This window comes from Pelodiscus sinensis, chromosome 11 (assembly GCF_049634645.1).
Source record: "Pelodiscus sinensis isolate JC-2024 chromosome 11, ASM4963464v1, whole genome shotgun sequence".
Classification (NCBI taxonomy): Eukaryota; Metazoa; Chordata; order Testudines; family Trionychidae; genus Pelodiscus; species Pelodiscus sinensis.
This window is the reverse complement of record NC_134721.1, coordinates 176,643-204,274: the sequence shown is the minus strand read 5'-3', so window position 1 is coordinate 204,274 and position 27,632 is coordinate 176,643. Positions and strand designations below refer to the sequence as shown.

The 27,632-nt window shown below is 46.4% G+C and overlaps 2 protein-coding genes and 1 long non-coding RNA gene across 7 annotated transcripts in view; 2 read left to right on the top strand and 1 right to left on the bottom strand.

The window, feature by feature from the left end:
- The window catches only part of LOC112545292 (uncharacterized), a 61,933-nt gene extending 45,931 nt beyond the window's left edge, over nucleotides 1–16,002 (top strand). For all 4 annotated transcript variants that reach the window (XR_012906410.1, XR_012906408.1, XR_012906407.1 and 1 more), the window contains 3 exons: nucleotides 7,152–7,366; nucleotides 9,249–9,842; nucleotides 15,866–16,002. This is a non-coding gene — a long non-coding RNA (uncharacterized LOC112545292). The remainder of the gene's footprint in view (nucleotides 1–7,151; nucleotides 7,367–9,248; nucleotides 9,843–15,865) is intronic.
- On the bottom strand, nucleotides 427–16,968 carry SLC25A20 (solute carrier family 25 member 20). Of its 2 annotated transcripts, none has more exons than XM_075938401.1 (9): nucleotides 16,780–16,968; nucleotides 13,705–13,797; nucleotides 10,186–10,313; nucleotides 7,532–7,622; nucleotides 6,204–6,321; nucleotides 4,913–4,985; nucleotides 3,748–3,857; nucleotides 2,251–2,375; nucleotides 427–1,654 (listed from the first exon to the last, which is right to left on the bottom strand). In XM_075938401.1, the coding sequence occupies exons 1-9, from the start codon at nucleotides 16,882–16,884 to the stop codon at nucleotides 1,592–1,594; spliced, it is 906 nt and encodes a 301-aa protein (XP_075794516.1). In that variant the 5' UTR covers nucleotides 16,885–16,968; the 3' UTR covers nucleotides 427–1,591. The 2 variants fall into 2 exon arrangements, with proteins under 2 accessions (XP_075794516.1, XP_075794517.1); XM_075938402.1 differs by lacking the exon at nucleotides 16,780–16,968 and adding an exon at nucleotides 16,283–16,423.
- Nucleotides 16,969–20,374: 3,406 nt separating this feature from the next.
- Nucleotides 20,375–27,632, top strand: part of ARIH2 (ariadne RBR E3 ubiquitin protein ligase 2) — a 50,311-nt gene continuing 43,053 nt past the window's right edge. Inside the window, exons 1-2 of the mRNA XM_075938397.1 lie at nucleotides 20,375–20,636; nucleotides 25,761–26,103. Coding sequence (XP_075794512.1) covers nucleotides 20,440–20,636; nucleotides 25,761–26,103 — 540 coding nt within the window. The 5' untranslated portion in view covers nucleotides 20,375–20,439. The remainder of the gene's footprint in view (nucleotides 20,637–25,760; nucleotides 26,104–27,632) is intronic.

The following is a 27,632-nucleotide window of genomic DNA, read 5'->3' as shown; positions in this document are numbered from 1 at the left end:
TGCATTGGTGGGCCTGCTCAGGGGCAACCGCTTATTCCTCAGCCCTACCTTCCCTTGGTGCCTCCTGAGGAATCTAGGCCGGGACTCTCTCCCTAGCCCACTCCTCCCACACCTGGCACAGCTGATTTGTTTGCCTCCCGCCGTGAGAAAACAGCCGTAAAACCCAAGTTAACTTATCACTGGCGACACTACACACACACGAAAACTCAGGCGCTGTCTAGTTCAGTTTTTGGGCACACATTTCAGTGGTTTGTATCAGACCGAGGCAGGTCTATAGGTCTGGAATTAACGCCGCCAAAGTCAGGCTATCCACCTATACATAAGTTGTCTGCAGGATTGACTTCAAGGCAAGAAGATCTCAGAATTAAGTATAAGGGAATATTTGCATGTCATTTGCATTTGCTAACCACACACCAAAAGGCAGAGTGCATTCTAGCTGTGCAGCAGCAATCTTTATTGAGTCCTGATAAGACAGGATTATTTTTACTCACAACTGGAACAGGTTACAGAATGTCCTACCTGTCCCTTGTATCAATCCCATCAACTCCAAATCGGTTGTTTAACAAGATCTCTTAATGCTGAGGAGCAGAAGCAAACACAGACCCAGGGCTGACTGTCCCTATTTAGTAAGCTAGAGATGGAATTCAACACCAAAATAAGTTGGTCTCCTCCCACCTGGAAATCCCCCTGGTACTTACTAGGCCAGTATCTCCCAGAAACCATTCTTCAGGGACATTAGATGAAATATAGATTGCAGTGAATCATACAGGGTTTGTAAAGTGGTGTGCTGAGATACAGTCAACGAACCAGGAAGTACCACAGGAATTTCAGAGGGGGAAGAAAGGACTTCGAAGATGGATAAGATCAGTTATAATTTGTTTCTCTGCTAACTGTGGTGGTGGTGCTTAGTTAAGGAATACGGGCATAATTCACTTAGTTCCACAGTGCACCATCAGTCCAAGGTCATCACCATACAAGGTCCTTCATAATGTGTTATCATTTCTCCCTATTCCCCCACCCCTGAATTAATATCATTTAGCTAAAATCTATTCTGGTCTACATCCCCCTCCCCCCCATTACAGGCACATCAAATAAAGGCACCATCAACGTGCTAACAGCGGATGAGACAGTATCTATAACTGATGGAAAACAGTCCCTTACCTCAACACTTGCAATCAAGTGTCAAGCTATATATACCCTGAGACTGTAAGTGCATGCTGGCTGGTAATTGCTAGTCTGAAAGACATTTTCAGCACTAACTGCTTCTTTAGTAAAGAAAGAAATTAAGAGAGTCTTCCCTTCTTCCAGAGGAAGTACTTAGGGACTCCCACTGGGTAATAGCAATAGGTGTCTATTAACAGCATTACTGCTATGGTGCATTTGGTAAGTGTTTTCATACGTCCTACTCCTCAGGAGAACTCTGCATCAGAGTTATGGCTCTGGGTTCAGAATGGCACCTATTACACCCCCCAGAGGGTGTGAGTAAGGCAATGTGGATTAGAAAACTCATCATTCCTGTGCTTTCTCAGGTCATCCCTGTAATCCAGCTCCATGGCCTTGCTTACTGTCCCAGGAGGGCATTTCCTAGTCTTCAAACACTTGGTGCAATCCAGTTAAGGAACTTCAAAGCAACTTCAAACCCAAGGAAGCAGGCCTGGAACAGACACAGAACATAAGGATGAGCATTATGCACACAAAGCTATGAGTGTGTGAAAAGGTCGTCTCAAAGCTGAGGGGCACAGCAGCATTATAAACTGCAAACATGATCTTATTTTCTCCATCCTCTCACAATATCAATTATCTTGAACAGGAAGTAAAGATTTTACTGTGTCCCTCTATAGCAGAGGCAGAATTGCTCATCTTCACTGTCATCTGTTAGAGCCTTTCATTTAAATAGGTGCAGATTCAAAATGCTGCCAGCTGGGTTGGATATGTATAACTCAGTTTTGTGCTAACACCAAGAAGGGTTGACTGCAGAGCCTGTGACCCTATTTCTGTTAGAGCTAGCCCTACAGCCTACGTTAGTTTCCCAGCTACAGAGATCTGAGCCAGGATTTTAAAAGCTTGGAAAGAGATCTCCCACACCCTATACCCAGAGGGGTATGCTCTAACATCAGCAGCACTAGTGAGACAGCACAAGAGTCAAACAGTCTGGAATCACGGAGCTAGATGTCTCCTTGGCAACCAGTAGGCCGTTAGGGTGCATGACGCCAGCTCCTTGTAGCTCACTAGAGGTCATGGTTTACTTACAGCATTAGCAGGAAAGGCCCTGATCATAACAGCTGTGAATCCTTTGTACAGAGATGAGATTCCTTCCTCGCGGATAAGCTCCCTCAGCACATCCCTAAAACCATTGGGATACTTCCCTGGACCAGCTGTTGAGAGAAGCAGAACATGCCTTCTAAAGTCTGTGAGTGCAGCCAGCTGACACTTTTAAGGGTTATGCTGAAGCCTTCCACGTAATTCATAAGCATTATTTCCCAAGTAAATTATTTCAAGGACAGGATAGTTTTGAGGACAGTATGTCACTAACTCAAAAAGATCAAAGACCCAGAGAGCAGGAGTCATGTGCTCACCAGCACTGTCATGGTTTTAAATAAGAATGGGGTCATTTGGAAAAGAGGGTTAGAAGGCTCGGAGCTTCAATCCAGCATTGTTACTGTTGATCACACGAACAGCTCTGGCAGGGAGGAGAGTCAGGGGTTTATTAATCAATAAAGCTGGAATGTGAGAAGCAACACTCATCTGATTCTCAGAGAGTCTCCTCCCACACACTACAGCCAAGAATCACTGTGGCTTTCCAATGAAAACTACAGGCTCCATTTCAGTGCTGATACACACATCTGTCCAGCTGTTGAAGAAACAAAGCAGCTGTCCCTGTGATGTGCCACTGGGAAGTATTACTATTGCACGCCTTTGACCAGTTGTGCCACAGACTAACCCTTTGTGGGTCACAAACCACAGCTGGGACATGGAGCAGGAGCTGCAACCTTCTACTAGACCCCATTCAGGCTATTGCTCCCTTGCTCGGCAGCATCACAGAAGTTAAACTGCAAGGAACAAAAACCAAACAAAACAGAAGATTTCCTTCATCAGCAACCGCTGTTGGACACACACGGCCAGAAGCTCTGCCTATGTTCTTGATACAGGAGGCTTGTCAATGCAAGGCAGAACCAAAGGCTAGCCCTGTTGTACAGGGATGTTCCTCTGGGAGGAGAGCCAAAGGAATCAACAAGCACCTAGGTAGCCTTTGTTGCAGGCCAGCAAACTCCAATGTCTGTTCTCCCCTAGGGCTGGGCTGACCCTACTACAATTCTGTGGAGTGAGTGCAGAGTATTTCTGTGATGCCTGGAGATTTGCCCATCACAAAGAAAGGGCTTCTGAGAGGCCCTCTGATGGTCTCTGCGCCCCGACTTTATTTTAGATATTACCTGCTTCAACCAGCGCAAGCCTGCCCTCATCTGAAATCAGTAAATGCTTTCAGGGGGAATAGCTGTAATAAATGCCACCTCACAGCACAACTCTACGACAGCTTTGCAAAGGAGGTGGCTCTTTACAGATGAAGCACCAAGTAAGGCTGTAGCAGAGGTGGGACTAGAAGCCAGGTCTCCTGAGTTCCAGTCCAGCTAGGCCATGCTGCCTTTTTTCTGTTGTTCTGCCCACCCATGGGCTGCTCTGTCAGGTGGTCCACCCAGGCCTCAGAAATGCTACATCCTGTGCAGCTCAGAGAGCTGACATCTGACTCACCAGTCTGGAAGCGGGATTTCAGGACGTCAGGAGGAGTAGCAACAGCCCAGTTGAAGATCCCTGCCATGCCCCCAGCAAAGAGAATTCTAGGCACGCTGAGGTCACTGACACTGAGGAAATAAAAAACAGGACTATGTAGCACCTTAAAGACTGGTTTATTAGGTGATGAGCTTTCGTGGGCCAGACACACTTCCTCAGACCAAATAGTGGAAGAAAATTGTCACAACCATATATACCAAAGCATACAATTAAAAAAAAAATGAACACATATGAAAAGGACAAATCACATTTCAGATTTGAAGGGGGGGGGGAGGTAAATATCTGTGAGCTAATGATATTAGAGGTGATAATTGGGGAAGCTATCTTTGTAATGGGTAAGATAATTAGAGTCTTTATTCAAACTTAAGTGTAAAGTGTCCAATTTGACCATGAATGACAGTTCAGAGGATTCTCTTTCAAGTGTATTCTTAAAAGGTCTTTGAAGCAGGATGCAGGTAATCAAGTTGCTGAGACAACGTCCTTTCTGGTTGAAATGGCAAGAAACTGTTTTTTCTTTGTGATCCTATCTAATATCTGTTTTGTGGGCATTGATCCTTTGGCGAAGTGACTGAGACGTTTGTCCAATGTACATAGCAGATGGACACTTTCGGCACATGATAGCATAAATTATATTTCTGGATGCGCAAAAATAAGGAATTGAAAAGGTGTCTGCCTCGAAGCTTTATATATAAAGGCTAAGAGAGAAAAGACATTACAATGTACAGACCCAGCCTGAGAAGAAGCACTGTAGGCTAGGAATTCAGAGTGAGAAACTTGTGACAATGTGCTGTCAAAAGGCCGGACTCCTACTGCTCTCATACCTGTGACGAGACAAGGGGGCCTGAAAAACCAGTTTTTGGCACTCAGCAGGGGCACGTCTCACACTGAATGCTCTTCTAACTGTGCTCTTAAGGGGAGTGCTTCACACTGTTCAGCAATCAATCCAATCCCGCAGTGAGATGAGTCAACTCAATGGGAAAGCCAATGAAGGCCACCTGCTCAGCAATCTCCAAAGACATGGTCAGTTACTGCTGTGATTTTGCTCTCTAGCCATTTGCTGGTGCAGGAAAATTTGACAAAGTGTCTGGGGAAAGTCAGCACTGCCCTGACTTAGGGTTTAACTAACCTCTTCCCCTCAGGGGTCAGAATGTTTTTCAGCCATTCATACGTCATGAAGTACATTCCACTGGCTGGAACATCTAGTTGAAAGAACAACAAAGAGACTAAGAAGTGGGAAAAATGACACCTGATCACCTCCACATCCAGGGAAAAAAAGAGTAGAGGAGGCATTCAACCCTAGAAGCTCTGGACTCATCAGCAGCCACCACTAGGGACTGTTCTGCACCAGCCTTAGCAATGCCAGCAAGTACCATTAAGTTTCCTTTCTGAGCCTTCCAGTGCAAACTGCTGTCTAGCCCAAACAGCAAGAACGCTGTCAAAAGGAGCAAGGGCAAGGCTTCAGAAACACCTGTTCATGAACCTTTATGTCACTAGCCCTTCTAGTCACATTGTTTCTTGGCTGTCAGCCCTTACCTTGACTGCAAGGCAAGCTCCAAACTGGAGACCAGGCAGATGAAGCCAGTCTCAGTGGCTTTGTGGCCTGTGCAGAGTCAGTTTGCTCCAACCAGATTTTCTGCTTTATGTTCTGATGCAGCCAGTGCTCAAGCCCTATCAGGTATATTGTCCATGCTGCTAGCTGCTACAGTCCTATGAGGGTCATGGAACAGATTGTCTCATCGGATGGTGGAAACGCAAAATGCCTCAAGTTTCTCTATTTGAGGATGTTCACGTGAAATCACTGCCCCCAGCTGGGGTATATTTAAATCTCATTCAGGGGAAAACGCATATACATATTCTTCTAATCACACCCCTGGGACGTGAATTTTTTCATTATAGGTGTGTTGGTTTTGGGGGTTTGTTTTTGTTTTTTTAGAAGGCAAGGAACATGGACACACAAAATACTTTTCCTCCTCACCAAAAACACTTTCAAGCAGGGAGATAGGGTAATTCAATATAATTGTATCTTTCAATAATCAATCCATCACAGTTAGTCAACATCAGATGTGTATAAATCCCATCCCAAAGCTAAGGAAAAGCTAGCTTCCTGTTTTATCTTCGTGTTCTTAGACCATCTGCTCTGCGATGTTATTGGTTTTTGCCTCCTCTTACGTACATCTCTAGTGCTGCTCCTTTCCCCTCATTCTCTTTTTACCCCTCTAGTCCTCCCCTCCCACCATCCCCACAGAGACTGCAATGCATCCTCGTCTCAGTTCTCAATCTGCTTGAGACAAGGGGTGCTGTGAAAATACAAGAGCATCTCTCAGTGTCCCAGAGTGAGATTTACAATGTTGGGTCAGTTTTGTTCCGATGTTTCCCTTCCTGCAGGGATACTATTAGAATACATTTACTGTCCGTACCTCTCAGGAGGGTGAGCACAGTTCCCTTGTATATGCCTCGAATTCCAGCCTCACGGTACAGCTGTTTCGCACAGTCCATTGGGCCGCCATATTTAATTTCACCTGAAGCAGCCTGGATCTGGAGAATTAAAGTGATTGTTTACCAGGCATAACCCAAATAATAAGTTGGAAGACTTGTGCTTTCTGAAGTTAAATTGCCAAGAGGAAGTTAACAGCTCAGCCCTTTTCATATAAGCAGAAGCCACGGGGCTCCTGTTGATATACAGACAAACTGGTACAATGCATGTGAAGTCACCATATTCCCAGCTCACTTGCCCTCCCTTTTATGGTACAGTCTTTCCTTAATTGGCAGACATCCCTAGGCCAATGTATCTCCAGAGATTCACAGCAAAAACACCAGTGGAAAGGAAGGCCAGTCTCTGATCAGAAATTGTCCCAGAGCTCACAATCCCAAAATCCCTCTAAAACTCATTCCCCTCTGTGTTACGCCACTGCATAGTTTACACTTAATGAAATTTCTCTCTGACCGAGACTGAAAAGGATTTGCTTCCACTTGTGTTTACTGAACCATGCACTGGCTAGATCAAATGCCTATCTAATTTTCACCAGTTTAAGTTTGAAACAACAGCTGAAATCAGTCAAGTTACTCCAGATTTACACTGATTGTAATCTTACCCCAAAATAATGACCTAGAACTCAAGACAATATTTACGAGTAATAGATGTTATGTGATAATGCTTTGCATGTTGGAATCAAAGTCTAACATCCACTACAAGACTAAGAAGTACCACAATCAGCGTGAGAGAGGGTAGAGATCAGAAGATCTGGCACAGACAGTATTTTCATTTGTTCAAATTTGCATTTCCCAGCAGGGTTTGAAAAACCAAGAGCTGTGACTGGTTGAAAGTTCATGGTCACTAGACTCATTTTATATATTTTTAAAATAAGATTCCAGGGAACTCGGGCCAAAATCTTTACCATGCAAGAGCTTCACAGACCAGAATGCTGCTATAAAGGCTTTGATTACACGATAAGATGAGATACTCTCCAGATTTCTGAAGTGCCCAAGAGGTCAGCTAGTATCCCAGGCTGATTACAGAAGTGCCGTTGTATTTACCAAACGGATTGTCAACAGAAGGCGGTATAAACTGACTCACATCAAGGTATGCCTCAGCCCTGCTGAAAGGTGGTTTGTTTGTTTTTTAATTTAGTGCAGAATGACTATACTAATTAGGAGTATAACTTCCTAGCAAGATCTTTTTAGATCAGACAATAGTCCTAAATTAAAGGTGGGAATTTCTCCTCCTCCTCCACACACTGAATCTCACCTGTAAAAGGCACTTGATCCTCTCTCCTGGAGCCATGATTGTTGTTGTGAACACTCCAGATAACATGCCAGCACCAAACAGCTGGGGATATCTGCACAGAGAACACAGGAAAATAAATATCCCAATTTAAACAATCCAAGAAACATGGCATTTAGTAAGCGTAGTCAGCAGGAAAGGACTTAAGAAAACTTTACAGATAAATGTGTAAGAGTTTGACAATCCAAAGCTATGGTTCCCTCAGCAATGATACCTTGGCTCTGGTACCTTCATACTATTTTGTCTTACTCAGTGTGCTTAAGTTTTATGCTACAGGATACAGAGTGCGACCAAGTCATTGGGCCCATCTGTGGGGCAGGCTTCCTTGCTGTGCACTTAAAAACAAATGGAAAAAAAAGCTCTGCCTTGGATAACGGGCTTATGCAGAAGGGCCGTGCACACCCAAGGCAGGAGGGGGGTTGAATAAGGGTAACTGGCTGAGCCTCACTGCCCATGGGCCAACAATCAGAGCTCCTTCCCCCTCCCCTCCCCAGGAGAGAGTGGCAGGGCTCCAGCTGACAATCTCTAGGTGGCGGCAGCAACACAGTAGGGTGGCAATGGAGTGCTGAGTCTGCTGTGAAAAGTGACAGACAAATAACAGCTCTCATTGCAACCCTTACTTCTGTGATCTGAGGAAGTGGGTCTGGCCCACGAAAGCTCATCACCTAATAAACCATCTTGTTAGTCTTTAAAGTGCTACATAGTCCTGTCTTCTGTGCTACTGTGGGCGTGGTCCTGCCTTCAGAGCTGGGCGCCTGACCTGGCCAATGACCGCTGCTCTGCCATCAGAGCTGGGAGTGGGGGGGAAGGGGGAAGAAGAGACATGGAATCTAAACAATTAGACACAAAGAATAGGGGGAAAACAGCAAGCAAATAGTCTGGTAGCACTTTATAGACTAACAAAACATGTAGATGGTATCATGAGCTTTTGTGAGCACAGCCCACTTCTTCAGATGACCAGAGTTATGACTAGGGGATAAGAAAACTCGAAATAAATAGGAGAAGGGAAGGAGGGGGAGGGGGGAGAGAGAGAAAGATGCTCTGTCGCCCACCCCTCTACATCTATACATAAAGTATCAGGAGAAAGGGTGCTAAACCTGAGTAGATAAAGATCAAAGTCAGTGGATAGATTGCTAAGGAGGAAGGATACCATTCAGAAAGCTGTTAGAACCTTCAGTGATAAAGGGTCCACCATCCCCAAAGAATAGGGATACGTTCTTTAAATAAGTTAAAGAACCACAGCTCTAGACCCATTAGTCTTCAAACCCAATTCAGCAAAGCACTAACGCAGTGATTGCCAACCTTTTTCTCATGGAGGAACCCCTAAAATAATTTTTCATATCCCGAGGAACCCCTACCTATGAAAATGTTTGCTTGGCCAGAAAAAGTTAACGGCGGGGAGCACAATTCAATTACTGCTAAATTATTGTCAAGAAAATGTATTTGTAAGGAGCTGTTATATATATATATATATATATGTCAGCTTACATTGTAAGAAAAAAAACTGTGTGCACTTTTTATTTATTTATTCCACGATGTCTCGCGGAACCCCTGACGATGGTCTGTGGAACCCCGAGGTTCCGCAGACCTCTGCTTGGGAAACACTGCACTAAAGGACTGACTTTGATACCATGTGCTTAAATGCTTTTCTGAATCAAGGCTTCAATTTCCTCCCTTACAGGTGTTGCTTTAAATTTCCCGATTTATAAGAAAACTGGAGAGAACCGTGATGATTTGGAACATTAGAGTGAGCAAAGCTCTTGAACAAATACACACAAGTATAGTGTATTCACGTGTGGCGTGCCATTTCCGTTTGAAAACTCTGCACCATTCATGCATACTATTCATCCTCTTGCTTGGTTTTCTAACACCCTTTTTCTTCCGATGTGTCAGACACTGGATCTTATTAAAAAGACTAAATCTATTGCAAGTTATTTCAAATAGAAATAAATCATTTTTATTTAATTAAAAAAACTTCTTATTCACAAATACCCTGTCACAGCTAACAGCCTTCCTCAGATTCCAGCTTGGGGCCAAAAAAGAAGCAGGAAAATTTTTGTTCGAAGAAGTCACTTTTCCAAAGTGTGACTGAAGCAGAGGCTGACTGTAGAATTGCCTCCTCAGTCATATGGAAGAGGAATCCTCCTGCAACTACTAACCTTCCCTAATCTAGCCTACTGAGCGGATGCAGTAGGAGTCCCGATGATCATCAGCAGGAAGGAAAGGTCGTGTCGTGACCACCATGTCTGTCAGATGGCTCTCCTGGAATATACAGGTAAGCTTTCCATTCAGATTTCCTTAATAGCAAGGCTATTCTAAGTCGTTAGCTTGATGTAACTAACATCAAGTGACAGCTCGGTTGTTCTTGAACAGCCCTGTCTTTCTGCACAGGAAGGGAGCTGCACAATATTTGCCCCCTACTGTCTGTTTTTAGCCTGTGCTATGAGTCCCATGCTTTTAGGAGTACTACCACCACTTTGGAGGGGGAATTTAAAAAAATATATATTTATAATCCAAAGAGGAGACACATTTACACCAAAACACAATGTGTAATTCCACACAGCAGGCTGGGAGCTGTAGAAAAGGTATGCTACACACCCAAATAACTCAGAACTCACGTCAGAATGTCATCAGGGTTCCTCTGCTGCAGTCTTTTCCCCAAACCAAATCCAAAGAAGCACACAGCAAACATGGGAGTCACTCCAATAATCGGAGCTGCCATTCCTTTATACAAACCTCGCACTCCCTGGAAGACACAGCAGGTTATCACAGGGGGTTAGTTAGGTTGCATGCAGAACTCTTCAGGGGGATAAGTATTTCAACACATCAAGAAGCAAGTTACTATACAAGATTATGACAGCAAAGGCAGCCAGGTGCATGAATAAAAGGGATTTACAATGGTATAGTTTTAAAACACACTCCAGAAGGGTTGTGGAGAAGTCAGACCTGTTCTTGCTAGCCCAGGTGAGAGGAGGGGGCACAGAAAGGAAGACTCCCCAAACCTATACCTACTAAAATGGCACTAGATTAAGAGATTTTCTTACTCTCCAGGTAACTGCCTTCCTGCCTCCACTGCTCCACTCCAGTGCTTTCCCCACCAGCATTGGCTCAGCTCTCTGCCACCCCAAATATAAAGTAGCTGGTGACTACCTTAAATACAGTCCTGTTAGAAACATGCATGGCTCAGTCCATGGCTCACACCATACATACATAAACATGTGCTGTATTAAAGTCTTCAGAAGGCAACATTTCAGTCTAATCCTGACACTGAACATGAATTCAAATGGCCCTGACTCCTCCCTGGTGTAAGGCAACTGATTTCAATGGAGTTGCAGCAGGGATAGATTTGACTGACTATTTAACCCTTTCACTTCCCTTCCTCCACCCTAAGGGATAGGATTCTGGAAGCAGAGGTAAGAAGCAACTTGTCATAAAATTAAGATATTACGGAACATGTATCAAGCCTGTAAATGACGGTCAATTTCCACATATAGAACTAATAGTTTTAAAATCCACTTTCTGTGACAGAAATGACAGCATCAACTCTCCCCCCCCCCCAATCTCTTCTGGTCATAGACACCTCTGGAGGTACAAAAGGGGTACAACAGAAGAGGTCGCTATAGGGAATATTTTGGGGAAGTTCTGTATGACAATGGTTCCTTCTGGCCTTGGAATCTGTAAACATTCCTATGGAAAGCGTCATCTTCTAATTTGACAGGCTCCCACTAGCCTCCATTTCTTCCTGCCTTCCTCCTCAAGCAGTTAGTTTCATCATGCTGATGTTCTGTGGCCTGCAACAACAGCACAAAGCTATTTGCTGCTGTCAGGCAATAACCAAACACAGCAACACTGGGTCAGAAGGACAAAGCTGAATGCTAGGATGAAAGTGGAAAGCCAACAGCCACTTGTCAAAGGCCACTTACAGCATGACAAACATTCCCTGCCTCCAGTCATTTCAACTCATTCTTACACATTTCCTCACACTGGCTGGCACCTGTGTACAAGAGACTCAGGGTGAGACAGGCCAGCTAACACAAGGAGGGTACCGAGAGGGCCTCCACAAGATGCCAAAAAGGGAAAGACTTTACTTGCTTATACAGCTAAGAATAGTTAACATGAAGGAGGAGTAGGGAGGTAGGGATTACCTTTGTACTTAGCAACAGTGAGATTTTTAGTGGATATTGTGTCCTGTTCTGGTGTTCAGGAAGGATTAGAAAAAGGTACAGAGAAGAGCTACATGAATTATATAAGATCCAGAAAGATTCCTCTATAGTGAGAGACTGAGGATGCTCAATTTAATTTATCCAAGATAAGGTTAAGAGGTGACTTGGTCACAGAATACAAGAGTTCACGAATGGAGGAAGTTTTCGGATATCACAGTGCTCTGTCAGTTGGCAGACAAAGGCATAATAATGATTGGAAGTTGAAGATATATGATATAAAGCACAATTTTTAACCAATGGGGGGTAATTAATCACTGGCATAGCTCACCAAGGGACACAGTAGATTCTCTCCCATTGAAAGACTAAATGGAGACTGGACACCTTTCTAAAAGCCACACATACAGGCATTGTGCAGGAGTCACTGGGATGAAATTCAACAGCCTGTGTTCTACACAAAGTCAAAAGAAATGAACATAAGATTCCAAAGTAATGGGGCACTTTAACCACCCAGACAGCAATTGGAAAAGTAACAGGCCAAAAAACAACATTTCTAGTAAGTTCTTAGAATGTTTTGCGGGCAACTGTTTGTTTCTGAAGGTGCAGAAAATAAACGGAACATCCATTTCAGACTCAATTCTGACTTAGAGGGAGGAATTGATGGTAAATCTGAAGGTGGGAGGCATTTTGGATGAAAGTGAACATGAAATGATAGATTTCACAATTCTGAGGAAAAGGAGGAGTGAAAGCAGAAGAATAAAGGCAAAGTCTGCTTTTCTGAAATCCATTAAAGTCAGGGCTGAGAGGTAAGGATAAAAGGGAATAAAAATCTGAGCCCAAGGGAAAAAGGAGTTCTGGAGAGTTGATCATTTTTCAGTCAGACAATATTAAAAGGCACAACTGCAAACTATTCTGATGCAAAGGAAATATACCAAGAATAGTAAGAAGTCAATATGGCTCCAAAGAGAACTCTTTAATGTTACACAATTCCCTGTAACAGAGACAAATTGCTAAGGAAGAATACAAAGTAGCAAAAGTTGTAGGGATTTTGCCTTTCATGTCTCTTTCTAGCAGTAAGAAAAGATTTTACACATATATTAAGAGCAGGAGAAAAATTAATAAAAGTATAGTTCTTCTGGTGAGTAGGAAGTAGAGCTAATAATGGATCACTTGAAGGAAGCTCAGGTGTTAAATGGCTCTTTTGCTTCACTCTTTGCTAAAAAGGATTAATTGTGACCAGATTCCAGACACACATAACAACAGCAAGGGGGAAGAAATGCAGGCCAGAACAGGGAAAAACAGGTTAAATAAATTATATTTATTCAAGATAGCAGAGCCTGATGAAATCCATTATTTTAACTATTTCAGAGGGGTAGCCAAGTTAGTCTGTAACTGGAAAAACATAAATAACAGCACCTTAAAGACTAACAAAACATGTTGATGGTATCATGTGCTTTTGTGGGCACTTCTTCAGAAGTCCTCTTAAGATCCCTTCCAGCTCTACAGTTCTGTGATGCTACAGTGATGCCTTCTGGACTCAAAAAAAAAAAAAAAATCTATGGATCTGAACTAATAATTCCTCTTCTGCTTGTCAGAGGGAATTATGGGTTTTAGAAGAAATCAGAGACATTCCAAAGAGCGCTCCATAGCAATGGCATCAAAATCCAGTGCGTACCACAATACAGCCAGCGAATAACTGCCCATGCTCATTATAACCTTTAACCACCACCACATTTCTGACTTTTTTTTTTTAAAAGATCAAATCACACATTTCAAGGATTACAATCTCCCTCTACCAGTTCTCCTCTCAAATTTCACAAATGCGATGAAAAATTTGAATTTGAACCATCTGAATTGATAACCTTGATTGAGAGTCTTATAGTCTGGGGGAGGCAGATCCCCAGACAGTTCCACTCCAATGACGTACATGAGCAACTGACATTTTTGGCAGGCACTGCAAGTGCCAGGATACAGTACCTCTTTAACAAGAGTCTTTTGGAAACAGTCAAAGGTCCCAGAATAGAGTGGAGACTGTCCAGGCAGAGGTTTTGGTTGGGTCTGTAGTCTGACCTGTAAAACAAGTAAAAAAAAACCAAGAATTTTTAATTCTTTTAAGATACACAACTTTTTCAGGATTAGTTCCAGAGTCACATTAAAGTCACAGTTTTTATTGCCAGACATCATAATTCTGGCAGTGGATGTGGGGCTGATGCTTACTGGTTAACTAGTTAACCATTCACATCCCTAATATGGATGAAGATGTGGATATTACCTGAAGAACAATGTGGATCAACTTTGCAATGCATTGTTCTTCAAGACGCTCTTTGCCTTTTAGTATAAGTGTGATTTGACAAGCAAATTCCCAAGCAGTTTGCTATGTTGGGTATTGCTAGAAAAAAAGTTTATCTTAGCCAATCCTCAGGGGTAGATGAGAGCGCCGCGGGGCCCCGGGCAGCACAATTTCGCGGGGGCTCCCCCCCTTTGACAATGCGCATGCACGGGGCTTCTGCAAGCGCGGGGCCCAGGGAAGCTGCCCCGCTCTCCCTGCCCCAAATCCGCCGCTGCCAATCCTTATGGTTTGTTTAATTAACTAACGAGGTTTCGACTGTCACCGAAGGAACAGCACAGAAACGTACAGTAAGAGAAATCTAGAGTTGCCAGTTGCCACTGTCATTTTCTTATTTTATATTACATAATACAGGCCTCTTACTTTAGAACATCATAGTCACAGACTATAATGGTGATGCCATAAGAACATAAGAACGGCCGTACTGGGTCAGACCAAAGGTCCATCTAGCCCAGTAGCCTGTCTGCTGACAGTGGCCAATGCCAGGTGCCCCAGAGAGGGTGGACCGAAGACAATGATCAAGCGATTTGTCTCCTGCCATCCCTCTCCAGCCTCTGACAAACAGAGGCCAAGGACACCATTTTATCCCCTGGCTAATAGCCTTTTATGGACCTAACCTCCATGAAATTATCTAGCTTCTCTTTAAACTCTATTATAGCCCTAGCCTTCACAGCCTCCTCTGGCAAGGAGTTCCACAGGTTGACTACATGCTGTGTGAAGAAGAACTTTCTTTTATTGGTTTTAAACCTGCTCCCCATTAATTTCATTCGGTGTCCTCTAGTTCTTCTATTATGGGAACTAATAAATAACTTTTCTTTATTCACTGTCTCCACACCACTCATGATTTTATATACCTCTATCATATCCCCCCTCAGTCTCCTCTTTTCTAAACGGAAAAGTCCCAGTCGCTTTAACCTCTCTTCATATGGGACCCGTTCCAAACCCGTAATCATTTTAGTTGCCCTTTTCTGAACCCGTTCCAAGGCTAAAATATCTTTTTTGAGGTGAGGAGACCACATCTGTACACAGTATTCAAGATGTGGGCGTACCATAGTTTTATACAGGGGCAGTAAGATATTCTGTGTCGTATTTTCTATCCCTTTCTTAATAATTCCTAGCATCCTATTTGCCTTTTTGACCGCTGCAGCACATTGTGTGGACGTTTTCAGAGAACTGTCCACGATAACTTCAAGATCTCTTTCCTGATTTGTCGTAGCCAAATTAGCCCCCATCATACTGTACGTATAGTTGGGGTTATTTTTCCCAATGTGCATTACTTTACACTTATCCACATTAAATTTAATTTGCCATTGTCTCTTCCTTATTTTATATCCGATTACTTTCTGAATTTACTGTTTATCTACAGGACCATAATTTAAAATGTGCTTTAAAAATATTTCATTGGTGTGTTGTTGAAAATTATAAAATTACATCTCTAAAAAAATCACCACTCCCTCACCCAATGCTGTCAGGCACAGGGGCACCAGTTTAATAGTACTGAGTAGGGCCCCATACATCCTACAAGTGTCCCTGACTGAGGCTGCAGCTGAGCTTGTTTGTACGTGCGGGCGTTCCTAAGTCTGATGTTTATAGCTCAGGGAGTGCCTGTCTATCCATTTGGCTCATGGGTGGTCACCAAGGCAGCCTTCTATTGGGCAGATTTTTTAGAGAAGGGCAGAGTTTGGACACCCACGCTTTGTTGTTCCCCAGTCTTTACTTACTTGCCTTCCTTTCCCCCTCTCAACCACTAACAATTCATTACTGGGGCTTAAGATCCCTGCTTCCTCTCAGTCTGCAGTGCTAGTGAAAGCAGCTGAGAGGACTGTCGCTTTCCAGTCATCACTGATCTGCTGTCGCTGCTGTCTGCCTAGACCTCTGCGCGTCCAGCCTGGATGCAGACACGGGCTGGCGAAGACGAGCCCGCGCAGAGTGTTTTAGTGGAGCTGGACAGTGGGGGCAGCAGCCACTAGGGCAGCGCTCAGCCGCCCACAAACGCCAAGCTGCCCCGGCCCCGCAGGAGAGCTGTGAGGACAACGTCACACCGAGGGGGGGGCTCATGCGCCGCAGGAGTGAGCTGCACAAGTCACCGTTTCAGATGCTTCGCCAAAGGATCAATGCCCACAAAACAGATATTAGACAGGATCACAAAGAAAAAACAATTTCTTGCCATTTCAACCAGAAAGGACGTTGTCTCAACGACTTGACTACCTGCATCCTGCTTCAAAGGCCTTTTCAGACCACACTTGAAAGAGAATCCTCTGAACTGTCATTCATGCTTAAATTGGACACTTTACACCTAAGTTTGAATAAAGACTCTAATTACCTTACCCATTACAAAGCTAGCTTCCCCAGTTACCACCTCTAATATCATTAGCTCACAGACATTTACCTCCCCATCCCCCATCCCCCTCTGTTCTGCAACGTGATTTCTCCTTTTCATAGCTCTTCCTTTTTTGACTGTCCCCTTTGGCTGTGACTATTTTCTCCCCTATTTGCTCTGAGGCCGGGGCCGGCCCAGGAAAGCTCCCCCCCCCAATGACCCATCTCCTCGCTCTGCAGCCGCACAGTCCTGCCTTCGGCTTCAAGGGGAGGAGCGGGCACCGGCGTCACGTGACCGAGCGGGGCATGCCGGGAGCCGCGGGAGCCCCGCCCCCGAGCGGGGCATGCCGGGAGCTGTAGTACCCCCCCGCCCGCGCGCCCCTCACCTTGATGGTGTCCAGCGGGTGCCCCACGAACACGAGGCAGACGCCGCCGAAGCCGCCGGCGAAGAAGTTCTTCAGGGGGCTGACGCGCTGCGGCTGCTTGGCCATGGCGGCGGCGGGAGCGCAGCCGAGCCCGAGCGCTGACCTTTGCCCCAGTCCCGCGCGGGGCGGGGCCGCGGGGCATGCCGGGATGCGAGGGAGGGCGGCCGAGGCGCGGTGCGCATGCGCGGGGCCTGCCCTCGAGCCCCGCCCGTAGCCCTGGCGGACGCCCCCTAGCGGGAGAGCGGGCTGCGGCGCCGGGTGCGAGACGCGACCCGCCTCCCCCGGGAAGATCCGGTGCAAGCGCTGGCATTGGCGCGCCCCCTCGCGGTCCAGGCAGCCAGGCACACGTGGGCCTGCAGAGCTCAGCATCCCCAAGCCAGATGTCAGGGGGATCCCTGAGCTGCAGGGACAGGACACTATGGCTGTGCCTTTGCACAAGAGCGCCCATGGCAGTGTGGAGTGCTCTTGTGCAAGAAAGCTCTGATGGCCATTCGAGCCAGAGGGCTCTCTTGCACAAGAAATCCCTGCCGAGCGTCCACACTGCCCTCTTGTGCAAGAGCTCCTGCACAAGAGGGCTTACACCTGTTAAAAACGAGCATAGCTCTTGTGCAGGAAGCCCTCTCCTACCATGCCATACTGTCAATTTCCTTGCGCAAGAGCAGCGGGCATGTGGATTCTCTGCAGATTCTTGCGCAAGAACAGCCATACTTGCGCAAGAAGCTGGGAGTGTAGCCATAGCCTATTTGTTTGGGGATGTTTGTTTCCATTGCTGCCTAATTGATTGTCAGGTTTCACATGCTGTTTGGCAGACTGGTCAGTCCATGACTCTGATGTTCATATCTTTGCGATTCTATTGTAGTAATTTTAGTTCAGTCAAGGCCACGTTGAAAATGTGAAATTCTTCAGAGACTATTGGTCTCTAATCCAGAAGTCTCTGACAGAGCTGTTAGTCACTCCCCAGCCTGCCTATGCCCGCCTAGCCTCTCATCCCAGGGAAGCAACCAAGTCATATTGAACTCATCTACACTGCAGGCTTCTTGTGCAAGAATTTTTGTGCAAGAACTCCTGTGCAAAACAGTTCTTGCACAAGAAGCCTACACTGTAGACCTAGCCATAGAGTGTAGCAGATGGGTGTGATGTGCTCATGTTATTTTGTCCTACCTAGCTGGAAAGTAGCAGCTTATTGTTTCAGAATTACCTTCCAAATTTGTCCAAAGTGATTTCAATAATTCAGTTTAGGAGTGATAGTGTGATTCCCTGAGCTAGTGTGTGTGATTTTTGTCTCACTTTAGCAGCTGACCCTACCAAAACTAAGACCCTGCCACTTACTGACAGGTAACAGCCCTCTAATTCAAGTGGTAAGCACTCCTTTCTAGAGATGCTTGCTGGTAATCGGTTAACCATCTTTGAGCCGGAGCAGCCATGTCCACCACACCATGGCTGTGTCTAGACATGCCAGTTTTTCCAGAAAATCAGCCGCTTTTCCGGAAAAACTTGCCAGCTGTCTACACTGGCTGCTTGAATTTCCGCAAAAGCACTGACTTCCTACTGTCTGAAATCAGTGCTTCTTGCGGAAATACTATTCTGCTCCAGTTCAGGCAAAAGTCTCTTTTGCGCAAAAGGGCCAGTGTAGACAGCTCAGATTTGTTTTCCGCAAAAAAGCCCCAATTGCGAAAATGACGATCGGGGCTTTTTTGTGGAAAAACGCGTCTAGATTGGCAAGGACGCTTTTCCGCCAAAAGTGCTTTTGCAGAAAAGCGTCCGTGCCAATCTAGACGCTCTGTTCCGAAAATGCTTTTAATGGAAAACTTTTCCGTTAAAAGCATTTCCGGAAAATCATGCCAATCTAGACGCAGCCCATGTGTTCCCCACTGCTCCAGTGGCCCCTCCTGCCCACAGTGACACGGCAGGCTGGTGAACCAGTTAAACCTATAGTTTAATTGGTTAACATTTTTAATGAGATTTTACATCCCTACCCCTTTCTAATGCTGAATGTCTTCAGTTTGATCCCTGTGCTCAAGTCTGCACCTGAGAAGAAAGGGCAAAGTCAAAAGGTGGGAAAAAGCACTTCTAATTGGTGCAGCAGTTTGAGTGAGTTAGTCCCAACAGGGTCAAAGTTGCAAAGGAAAACATGAGGGCACTGTAGCTGTATAGAGTCTCTTAATCTTCTCCTAGCACATTAAGACTGAACACTGAAGGACTAAGTAAGTGAAAGCCTTCAATGAAAAGGGAAGATTAATTATACCCTTATGTAATCTATGTAAAGAGTGAACAAAGACACACTGATGCAATGGAAGAAAGGGGAAATTGATAGTAGTAAATAAAAATCAGAAGATAGGAATGTAGAAAACCGATAGGGGACACAAAAAGACACACACAGAAGAAACATGGCCAGCAGAGTTAAAGGCAACAAGAAGGCATTTTTAAAGTATATTAGGAACAAAAAGAATCAAATAATACTCTTGGTCCATTACTAAATAGAAATGTCAATAATAACACAGAACAAAAGCAGAAGAGTTAAATATTGGTTTTATATTTAGGGAAAACCAGATTATGTATGCCTATAAAGTGATAATGAAACTTCATTGCAATAGCCAATAAAACGACGTTAAACAGAAAGGAAGATAAAACAGAATCTGTTAAAATTAGACATTTTTAAATCTGCAGGTGTGAATTCTTATATCCAAGAATTTTGAAAGAGCTGGCTACTGAGCTCATTGGACCATTAATGTTGATTTTCAGTGCGTCTTAGAACATAAGAACCAAAGGTCCATCTAGCCCAGTATCCTGACTTCTGGCAATACAGGCAGTCCCCAGGTTACGTACAAGATAGGGACTGTAGGTTTGTTCTTAAGTTGAATTTGTATGTAAGTCGGAACTGGTACATATTGTTGGGGAAACTCTAGGCAAACATTGCTCCAGAGCTCAGTTTTATTCTCCCACACCTCACTTCCCTCAGTCCTTTATTCTCAAGCTGAGGTGTCTGCTGAGAAAAGCTGCTCCGCGTCTCCCTGGTCTGCTGAAGGGGGGCGCTAGCTTCGCGTCTCCCTGGTCTGCTGGGGGGAAGCAGCTAGTGCGGGGTTGCCTCACCCCGTTTGTAAGTAGGGATCCGATGTAAGTCGGATCCATGTAACCCGGGGACTGCCTGTACTAATGCCAGGTGCTCCAAAGGGAAAAACAGAGCAGGTAATCATCCGATTCATCCTATGGCCTCCATTCCCAGCTTCTAGCAAACAAAAGCTAGGGACATCATTCCTGCCCATTCTGGCTAACAGCCATTGATGAATTCATCTAGCTCTTTTTTGAACCCTGTTATTGTCTGGGACTTCACAACATCCCCTGGCAAGGAGTTCCACAGGTTGTCTGGGAACAGCGGGAAAGTTCAGTTGGATGGCTGTGGAAGTGGGGTGGCAAATGGGGACTCATGAAGTGGGGCTGTTTGTCGGGGTGCTATGCCCCCCACATGGAGACGGGCAGCCAGCGCCGAGAGGGCGGGTCCGCGGGCGGGCCGGGCCCCGGTATCCCCCGTCACTGGCGCCGCCGGGGACTGGGGGAGGGGCGGCGATCTTGCCCCGGGCCCCCCTCCCCCTCCCCCTCCATTGGTTCAGTCCAGGCTCCCGAATGGTTCGGTCCGGGCGCCCCGTCCTGACCTGGCCTCGCCGCCGTCACGTTGTTTTTTCCGGCTCCCTGCCGCGCGCCGGCGGAAATGACGTTTTGGGGGACGCCAGGACTTCCGGTGCGCAAACTGTAGCAGCCCGGCAGGAGCGCCCCGCGGGGAAGGCTCCCCCCGGTTCCTCCCCTCGGCGGCTCCGGCCCCGGTAAGTCGCGGGGAGTCGGGCCCGGGCCGGGCCCTCCGGGGCTGTGCAGCGGCTCCTGCCCCGGCCCGGCCCGCCGTGGGGGGGCTCTGGGGGGGGGCTCCTCGCGGGGAGACCGCTGGCCTGGCTGGCTGAGGCGCGCTGGCCCGGCCTGGCCGCTGAACCGCAGTGGTGCTGGGAGGCGCGCGCCCGCTGCCTCCCCACAGGGGCTCAGTGCGGTCCGCGGGTGCCCCCGGTAGCTCGCAGCGCTGCTGAGTGTGGCAGCAGGTCGGAAAGGTCCCTTTACTGCGAGAACCATGTCTGCCCTGCACATGCGGCGCTGTAAAGCCAGCCGGCCCGCTGGAGGGAAATCCCCTCGTTCCCAAAGTGCAGGGCAATGCAGCACTTTAAAGACTAACGAGATGGTTTATTAGGTGATGAAATTTCGTGGGCCAGACCCACTTCCTCAGATCAAATAGTGGAAGAAAATTGTCACAACCATATATACCAAAGGATACAATTAAAAAAAATGAACACACATGGGATGTCATGCTCCTGGCCCCATACTGTCTGCTTGATGTGTTTGCGTTCGTGACGGGTTCAGAATCTTCAAAACACAAGTCTTAAGAACAAAAGTTGGAGGTCCTTGAGATTGTGTAGAAAATCTAGTACCAATGAACTGATGTCAGGCTGTCTTTAAGTTGAAATGGCTTTGAGGTGTGAATTTCTGCATCTATTTTAGCAGCAGGTTATCCCTGAAATCTCTACCATTATGTTAAAGGGCCACTGTCAGATCACTCAGACATATTATCGTGTGCTTGATTTGTATATGCTGCTACTGCAGCAGTTGTGAATGCAAATTAGGGAAGTTGCAGAGCCAAATGTCTCAAAAGGCAGAAATATCACCGTTCCTAAAAGCTTTTTATTCTCCCCATAGTGGGGGACAACTCTTTAGTTATTACATAAGGCCCTTATTTTACTGCCCAAACCTTCCACTGCACCTGTGCAGGAGCTTGTCTTTCTCCACGGGATGAGCATGACTCCTCGAGGTAGGACTGAAGTCTTTCCTAACTAGTAATGTCTGTGTGTCCTGAGTGATCTCTGCGATTTGCTGGCATAAACTTTAGATTGCTGAGGCCTTTTTATGGGTGAAAACTAAAGACTACCCTCGGGTGGCTCTAGTTTCCCCAAGACTAGAATATCTTTGCATAGAACCAGGCTCTATGCAAGAATTACTGGGTGTGTTTTTAAGGCCTGTGTTGTAGGGGATCAGATTATCATATTGGTCACTTCTGGCCTTAATCTGCGACTAAGTGTTTCTCAGAGGCTCAAAGCAAATGAGAGAAAGTGTATAATATAAATATAAATTAAAAATTTGCTTTGGATTTGGCAGAAGTAGAACTCAGCACTGGTTATGAAATATAGTATTGAGGAATCTTTGTTTGGAGAGCCCACAGCGAAAACTCGACATTCGCTGCACAGACCTAAGACATGCATACCAAATACATCAGCCTTTCCAGATATTTTCCTTAGAAATTCAATTGTCTCCTTTCCTTCATTTTTGAATGTTTCCCTTGGGGGAAGACTGAGAACTGTTCTGTACCTACGGGGTTTCATGTGCCATTAGAAGACACTGCTCTAGAATCTGTTATATAGAGGATTTCTCAGTGGTGTAACCTAATTACTTGGATTTGGTGACTTCATCTGGCAGAAAAGGTGCATTTTTGTCCGTGGCAACTTGACTGATTTAATTTGTTTTATTGGTATTTCTTTAGTGCTCATCTGTATAGCATCGATATTGTGGTATGGGAACATCACTCATTGAAGACTGTTACTCAGAGTTCCACTCAATTTGGCAAAATAAAAATGTACCACTAATTAAATGTCCTCTCCATAGTGCTGATCCTCCACTCCTTTGGAGTTAGAGGAAGCTGAATAGTATAGAAAACGTAGACGTGACACACGTTGCAGATAGTCATGAAAAAATGAGGTATGTTATGGGTATAGAGAACAGAATTCAGCAGACTAATGTGATTAGCTTCCAACTAAAAATGTAAGCAAGTAGTCGACTACTTGACTAGCTGTTTCTCTCTCCCCCACCCCCCCCACTTGCTGCCTCTATAAGAGCCGATGCTGGGGGGAGCTGGCTTAAAAGCCAGTTCCCCCGCAGTGCTGTCTCCACAGGGGGACAGGAGAAGCAGAGGTGCTGGGGAGGACCAGGTGCGAGCTCTTACTACATTTAAAAGACATAGCTGCAGCAGGGTTAGCTCCCAGGGTCAGGAGCTAACCCTATTGGGGCTCTGTAATTTCCCCCCCATTGACGAAATTCAATTAACTACTTGATTAGCTGATTAAATGCAATTTAATATCCTTACTTCCAGTCCTCAACCTCTCTTCTTGGAGGAGGTATAAATCTGCTGAAATCACTGCTGTGCCTCAGATAAATTATACATTGTCTACGACTAACTAGGAGTGTTAAAATGTAGGTTGTTTTTTTGTGCAAACATGTATCTGCTGAAATTTTCGGGGAATACATGTTTATGGGGGGGGCAGATTTCCAATTTCCTGCCCCCGCTGCCTCTGTATCCCCCTGATACAGGAGGGGAGGCAGTCAGCTCAGCAGGAACTGGTAAATGTGGGGAGCTGGTTTCAAAGACGGGTCCCTGCATGTACTAGCTCCTGCCTGCCTCCTCTTCCCTGTGCTGCTGCCTCTGATTGAGTCAGCAGTGTGGGGAGGGGTAGGCGGCTCCTCAGAAGCCAGCTCCCTGCCTGTATCAGCTCCCACCTCTGATACAGTGGCAGCAGTATCAGGAGAGGGGCCATCGGCTTGGCGGAAGCTGGTGTGTACTGGCACCCACCTGTCCACCCTCCCCCATGGGACCTGGCTTTTTAAATGGGCTCCCCACACGCGCCGCCTCCTGTCCCCTCCACCTCCCGCTGCCTCTGATACAGAAGAGGCAGGAGGTGGAGGGGAAAGGCTGTGTGTAACCAAGAGGATTAACTGATGGAGCCCAGGCTCATCGGTTAACCATGTTCTTGGCTTCACAGTCACATCCTTACTAGGGAGTGACTTAGAGTACCTAAAAAATGTGTGTTAAATCAGAAAACCAATGGAGTGGAGGAAAATAAAGTGTTACGTTAACAACATAAACAAAATATCACATACGTGCAAGGGGCCCAATTAATACTTCCTGTAGGAAATGTAATTTTTAACTTTTCAATTTTTTTGTATGTAAAACTCAGTCATATCCGTGTATTCCAGCTCTTATAAATGTAATGTAGACCCTCTTGAGACCAAATTGGTATGGTTAGATCTTTGCTTGTGATTGTTCGGTTACAGAGAAACCCATAACTCAAGGATTATCAGCTTGTGTTGTCTGATGATCCCTTTATAACTAATACATGGTGGTCATTATATTGCTGATAGGAGTAGAAGTTGTGCAGGACAGGAACTGAGATCAAATTGACTACTTTGCCAACTTCAGTGACAATGTTAAGCATAATTTGTTGATTCCTTCAGAGCCACCAGTCCTTTCCTGTACAGTTTTAGTAGCTAAATATTAATTTCTATTGAGAATGTCACGAAAATGGACTAACTTCTGTATTTTTTCTGTCTCTGGGTATAAGGCCCGTGCCAAGCGAAAGCCCAGGCATGTCTGCTAGATTCCAGTTAAGGGAACATACTGAGGTGCTCCCGCCCTTCTGAGCCACTGCTTTCTGTGCAGCTCAGAGCTCTAGGATTCTCTGCCCACCCTCCTTCTGCCCTGCCAGTTAAATTCTGTGCTCTAGACTAGAGGCTGCATGGGCTGAGTGTGGTCTCCCGGGTTCTCCTCTTAGCTGCTGTGATCTTGGAAAAGCTGTTTCCCATAACCTCCTTTTCAATATTGGGCTATCCTACCTCACATGAAGGGTATAAAAATAGTTGAAGTATTTTGAAGATGTGAAGTATTAGATATTATCTAGTTACATCCCTGCTAGGGATGTAAAATCCCCTTTAATTGGTTAACTGGTTAAAGGGGATGCAGGCAGGACAGCCTCTCCATCTGCGCCCTGCCCACAGCGGCTGGCCCGAACAGCTCCTTCCTGCAGGATACCTGCACCCATTGCAGACAGGGGCTGCTCCAGACAACCAGAGCTGCCCCTGTCTATGGTGGGTCTGCCGTGGGGCTGGAGCAGCCCCCTGCTGTGGCAGGCAGGGAGCTGCTCCAGCCTAGGGATGTTAAATTTCAAGTAACTGACTAATCGAATAGTCAACGCAATCTGACTCGACTATTCGATTAGTCGATAGGGCGCCTCCACCTTTGAAGTGTAGCAATAGCCCTAGGGCTGTAGCTACACTTCAAAGGCAAAAGCGCTGCGGGGAGCACGGGGCCATGGCAGCAGTCCCCCACTGGTCCCATGTCCCCCACGGGGTTTCAAAGCAGCAGCTCCACATGGAGCCTGGGATCAGCTGGGGACTCCCCCACTGACCCTGGGCTCTGTGCGGTGCTGCTGCTTTGAAATGTTGCCGGGAGCCTGGTGTCAGGCGCCTTGTAGCATTTCAAAATGGCAGCACCCTGTGGAGCCCGGGGTCTGGCCCCAGGCTCCACACAGCACTGCCGCTTTGAAGTATCCCCTCCCCCCCTTCCTACCTCTTTCTGATAGAGGCAGCTGGGGCAGGGAAGCAACTAGTCGACTCGACTATCTGATAAGCATTTGCTTATCGGATAATCGACTAGTTGTTCACATCCCTACCCCATCCCCCACCGCTTAACAGCTAACCGGAATCGGTAAGCATCACCCATTGGGATGATACTTAGCAGTGAACCAGTGGACCTTTCACGTTCCTAATTGCTGCCCAGCCTGTGTGGTGGGGGTGACACGGTGATTTCCCTGATGGCAAGCTGTCCGTAAGTCCTGGCAGGAGCACTAGGAAGCAGTGCAGTAAGCCCTCCCCACTGGAGGTTGAGAATTGCACTAGTGAGCTGTGCTCAAGTTTTTCGGGTGCAGGCGCCAGAGCTGATCTCTAGTCAGGGGCCTGTGTCATTACATGTTGCTCTTGAACTCAGCATCAGATCAGTGCTTTTATTTTGTCTTCTGCGTGGCACCGAAATATCCTGCTGCCCTGTCTTAGGTGCACAAATAAACGTGTTTTTCCTCCTACCACAGGAGACAGAAGTCAGATGCATTCAGAGGCGTGAGAAAGTGTTGCAGAGAGAAGCTGCGCTTGCTTTCATGGTCTGCCGTTTGGCAGGGCAGTAAGATGTCCGTGGACATGAACAGCCAGGGCTCTGACAGCAATGAAGAGGATTATGACCCTAACTGTGAGGAGGAGGAAGAGGAGGAGGATCCTGGGGATATGGAGGATTATTATATTGGGGTAGCTAATGACGTGGAGCAGCAGGGAGCTGATGCCTTTGATCCAGAAGAATATCAGTTTACCTGCCTAACTTACAAGGAGTCGGAGAGCACCTTGAATGAGCACGTGGCCAGCTTGGCCTCCACATTAAAGGTGAGCAAATGTTCCTGCATTCAGAGAGATGTGTTTGCAAGTAAGGGTGTACGCCTGAAAAGGCAAATGTTGCTCTTACCATCTGACACTGAAGCTGTAAGTGATCACTGCTTGACGGGATGGTGTGTAAGATGAGGAGCCCTGAGCTGACTCAGGATTTCACAGACTACTGCATACTGGCTCTGGGGGTTGAGCACAAAAAGCTATTTACAGAACTTTTTAATTTGTATGGACTTCCAGAGCTCAACTTCTTTCATTAATATCACTGGAGAGTTCTAAAACAATACATGGGGAGGGGAAGAGAGACAGGTTTGAAAAAACACATTGCAGACCCGGTACAAATAGGTGCACTTGTGTGTGTGCAGTAAATGACTGGCTGGCAAGAGACAGGCAGCGTGAAGAGCATGAAGTCCAACACACATACCCTGCTCATTTCTGAGAGTGCGTAATCACAGACTTTCAGAAAGACAGCTCAGCTCTCCTGGGCCAACCCTCTCATTGCATTGTCAGGCAATTAGATGAAGGGTGGGGAGCTTGTCCACTGTTATACTAATGACTAATTCCTAATTGGAGACAATTCCCACTTCTGTAATTCAGCCCCTTGACACTAAGTGCTCCAAAGAGCCTGTATTATCCCTTTTGTGCAGCTGGTCAGATGTTACAGGCCAGCATCCAGGCATGTTTTTTGGTACTGCCAAAGTGTTTCCTTCCTGTCATGGAGGTGCTTCTAGAGGTGAGCTGAGAATTCAGTCTCTAAGATGCTTTCAGACCGTGGCACTTCAGTGGAAGCTGTTAACAGATCTGCCACGCACTGCGGGTTGTGGTGGTGTCGTGTTGTGATGTGGACCCTTGGCCATGGAGAGAAACAATTACACTGCACAAAAGTTGTCTGATGTTGTCTAGGGATGTCAGCATGTCGACAGCTACACAATTCACAGATAAGCCTGGGCTTATTGGTTAATCCTGTCTACGACACGCATTCCCCCCCCCCCCCCGTTGCTGCCCCGAAGGCAGCGGGGGAGGGAAGGAGGAGGCAGGCGTTGGTGTCTGTGAGGAGCCAGCTTAAAAGGCGGCTCCCCATGAGCACTGGATACTGTGGAGCTGCCTGCACACCCCGCGCCCCCCCCCCGCCAACCCCATGCTGCTGCCTCTGATAGAAAGGCAGCTGCTCGGGGGGGAGGCAGACAGGAGCCAATATGTTTGGGAAGCTCTCTGCTTATGTGGCTCCACGGACCCACTTTTCCCCCTTCCCTCCCACTGCATCCTTCAGAAACAATGGGGGTGGGGCAGACAGGAGCCGCTGCTAGGGGGAACCATCTTAAAATCCAGTTCCCCCCAATGCAGGCTCCATGGTGCTGCCTGTCCCCTCCTGTGGGGTGGCAGGTGGAGTGTGAGGCTCCCGGGAGTAAGGCTGGGAGTACACTGGCTGCCAGCCCTGCCCCCAGGGATTATCCAATAGTTGTGTAACAGCTAAAACGTAATGTGGTTACACAACTATTCAGTTACACATTTTCTAACTAGGGGTGTGA

What these genes read in the sequence shown, in the direction of transcription:
- SLC25A20 (XM_075938401.1), bottom strand. Translation starts at nt 16,884, where the DNA reads ATGGCCAAGCAGCCGCAGCGCGTCAGCCCCCTGAAGAACTTCTTCGCC. An exon ending in ACCCGCTGGACACCATCAAG is followed by an intron (nt 13,798 to 16,779) that starts GTGAGGGGCGCG and finishes CTTGTTTTACAG; the next exon opens with GTCAGACTACAGACCCAACC. An exon ending in AACCCTGATGACATTCTGAC is followed by an intron (nt 7,623 to 10,185) that starts GTGAGTTCTGAG and finishes TTCTCTGTGCAG; the next exon opens with ATATCCCCAGCTGTTTGGTG.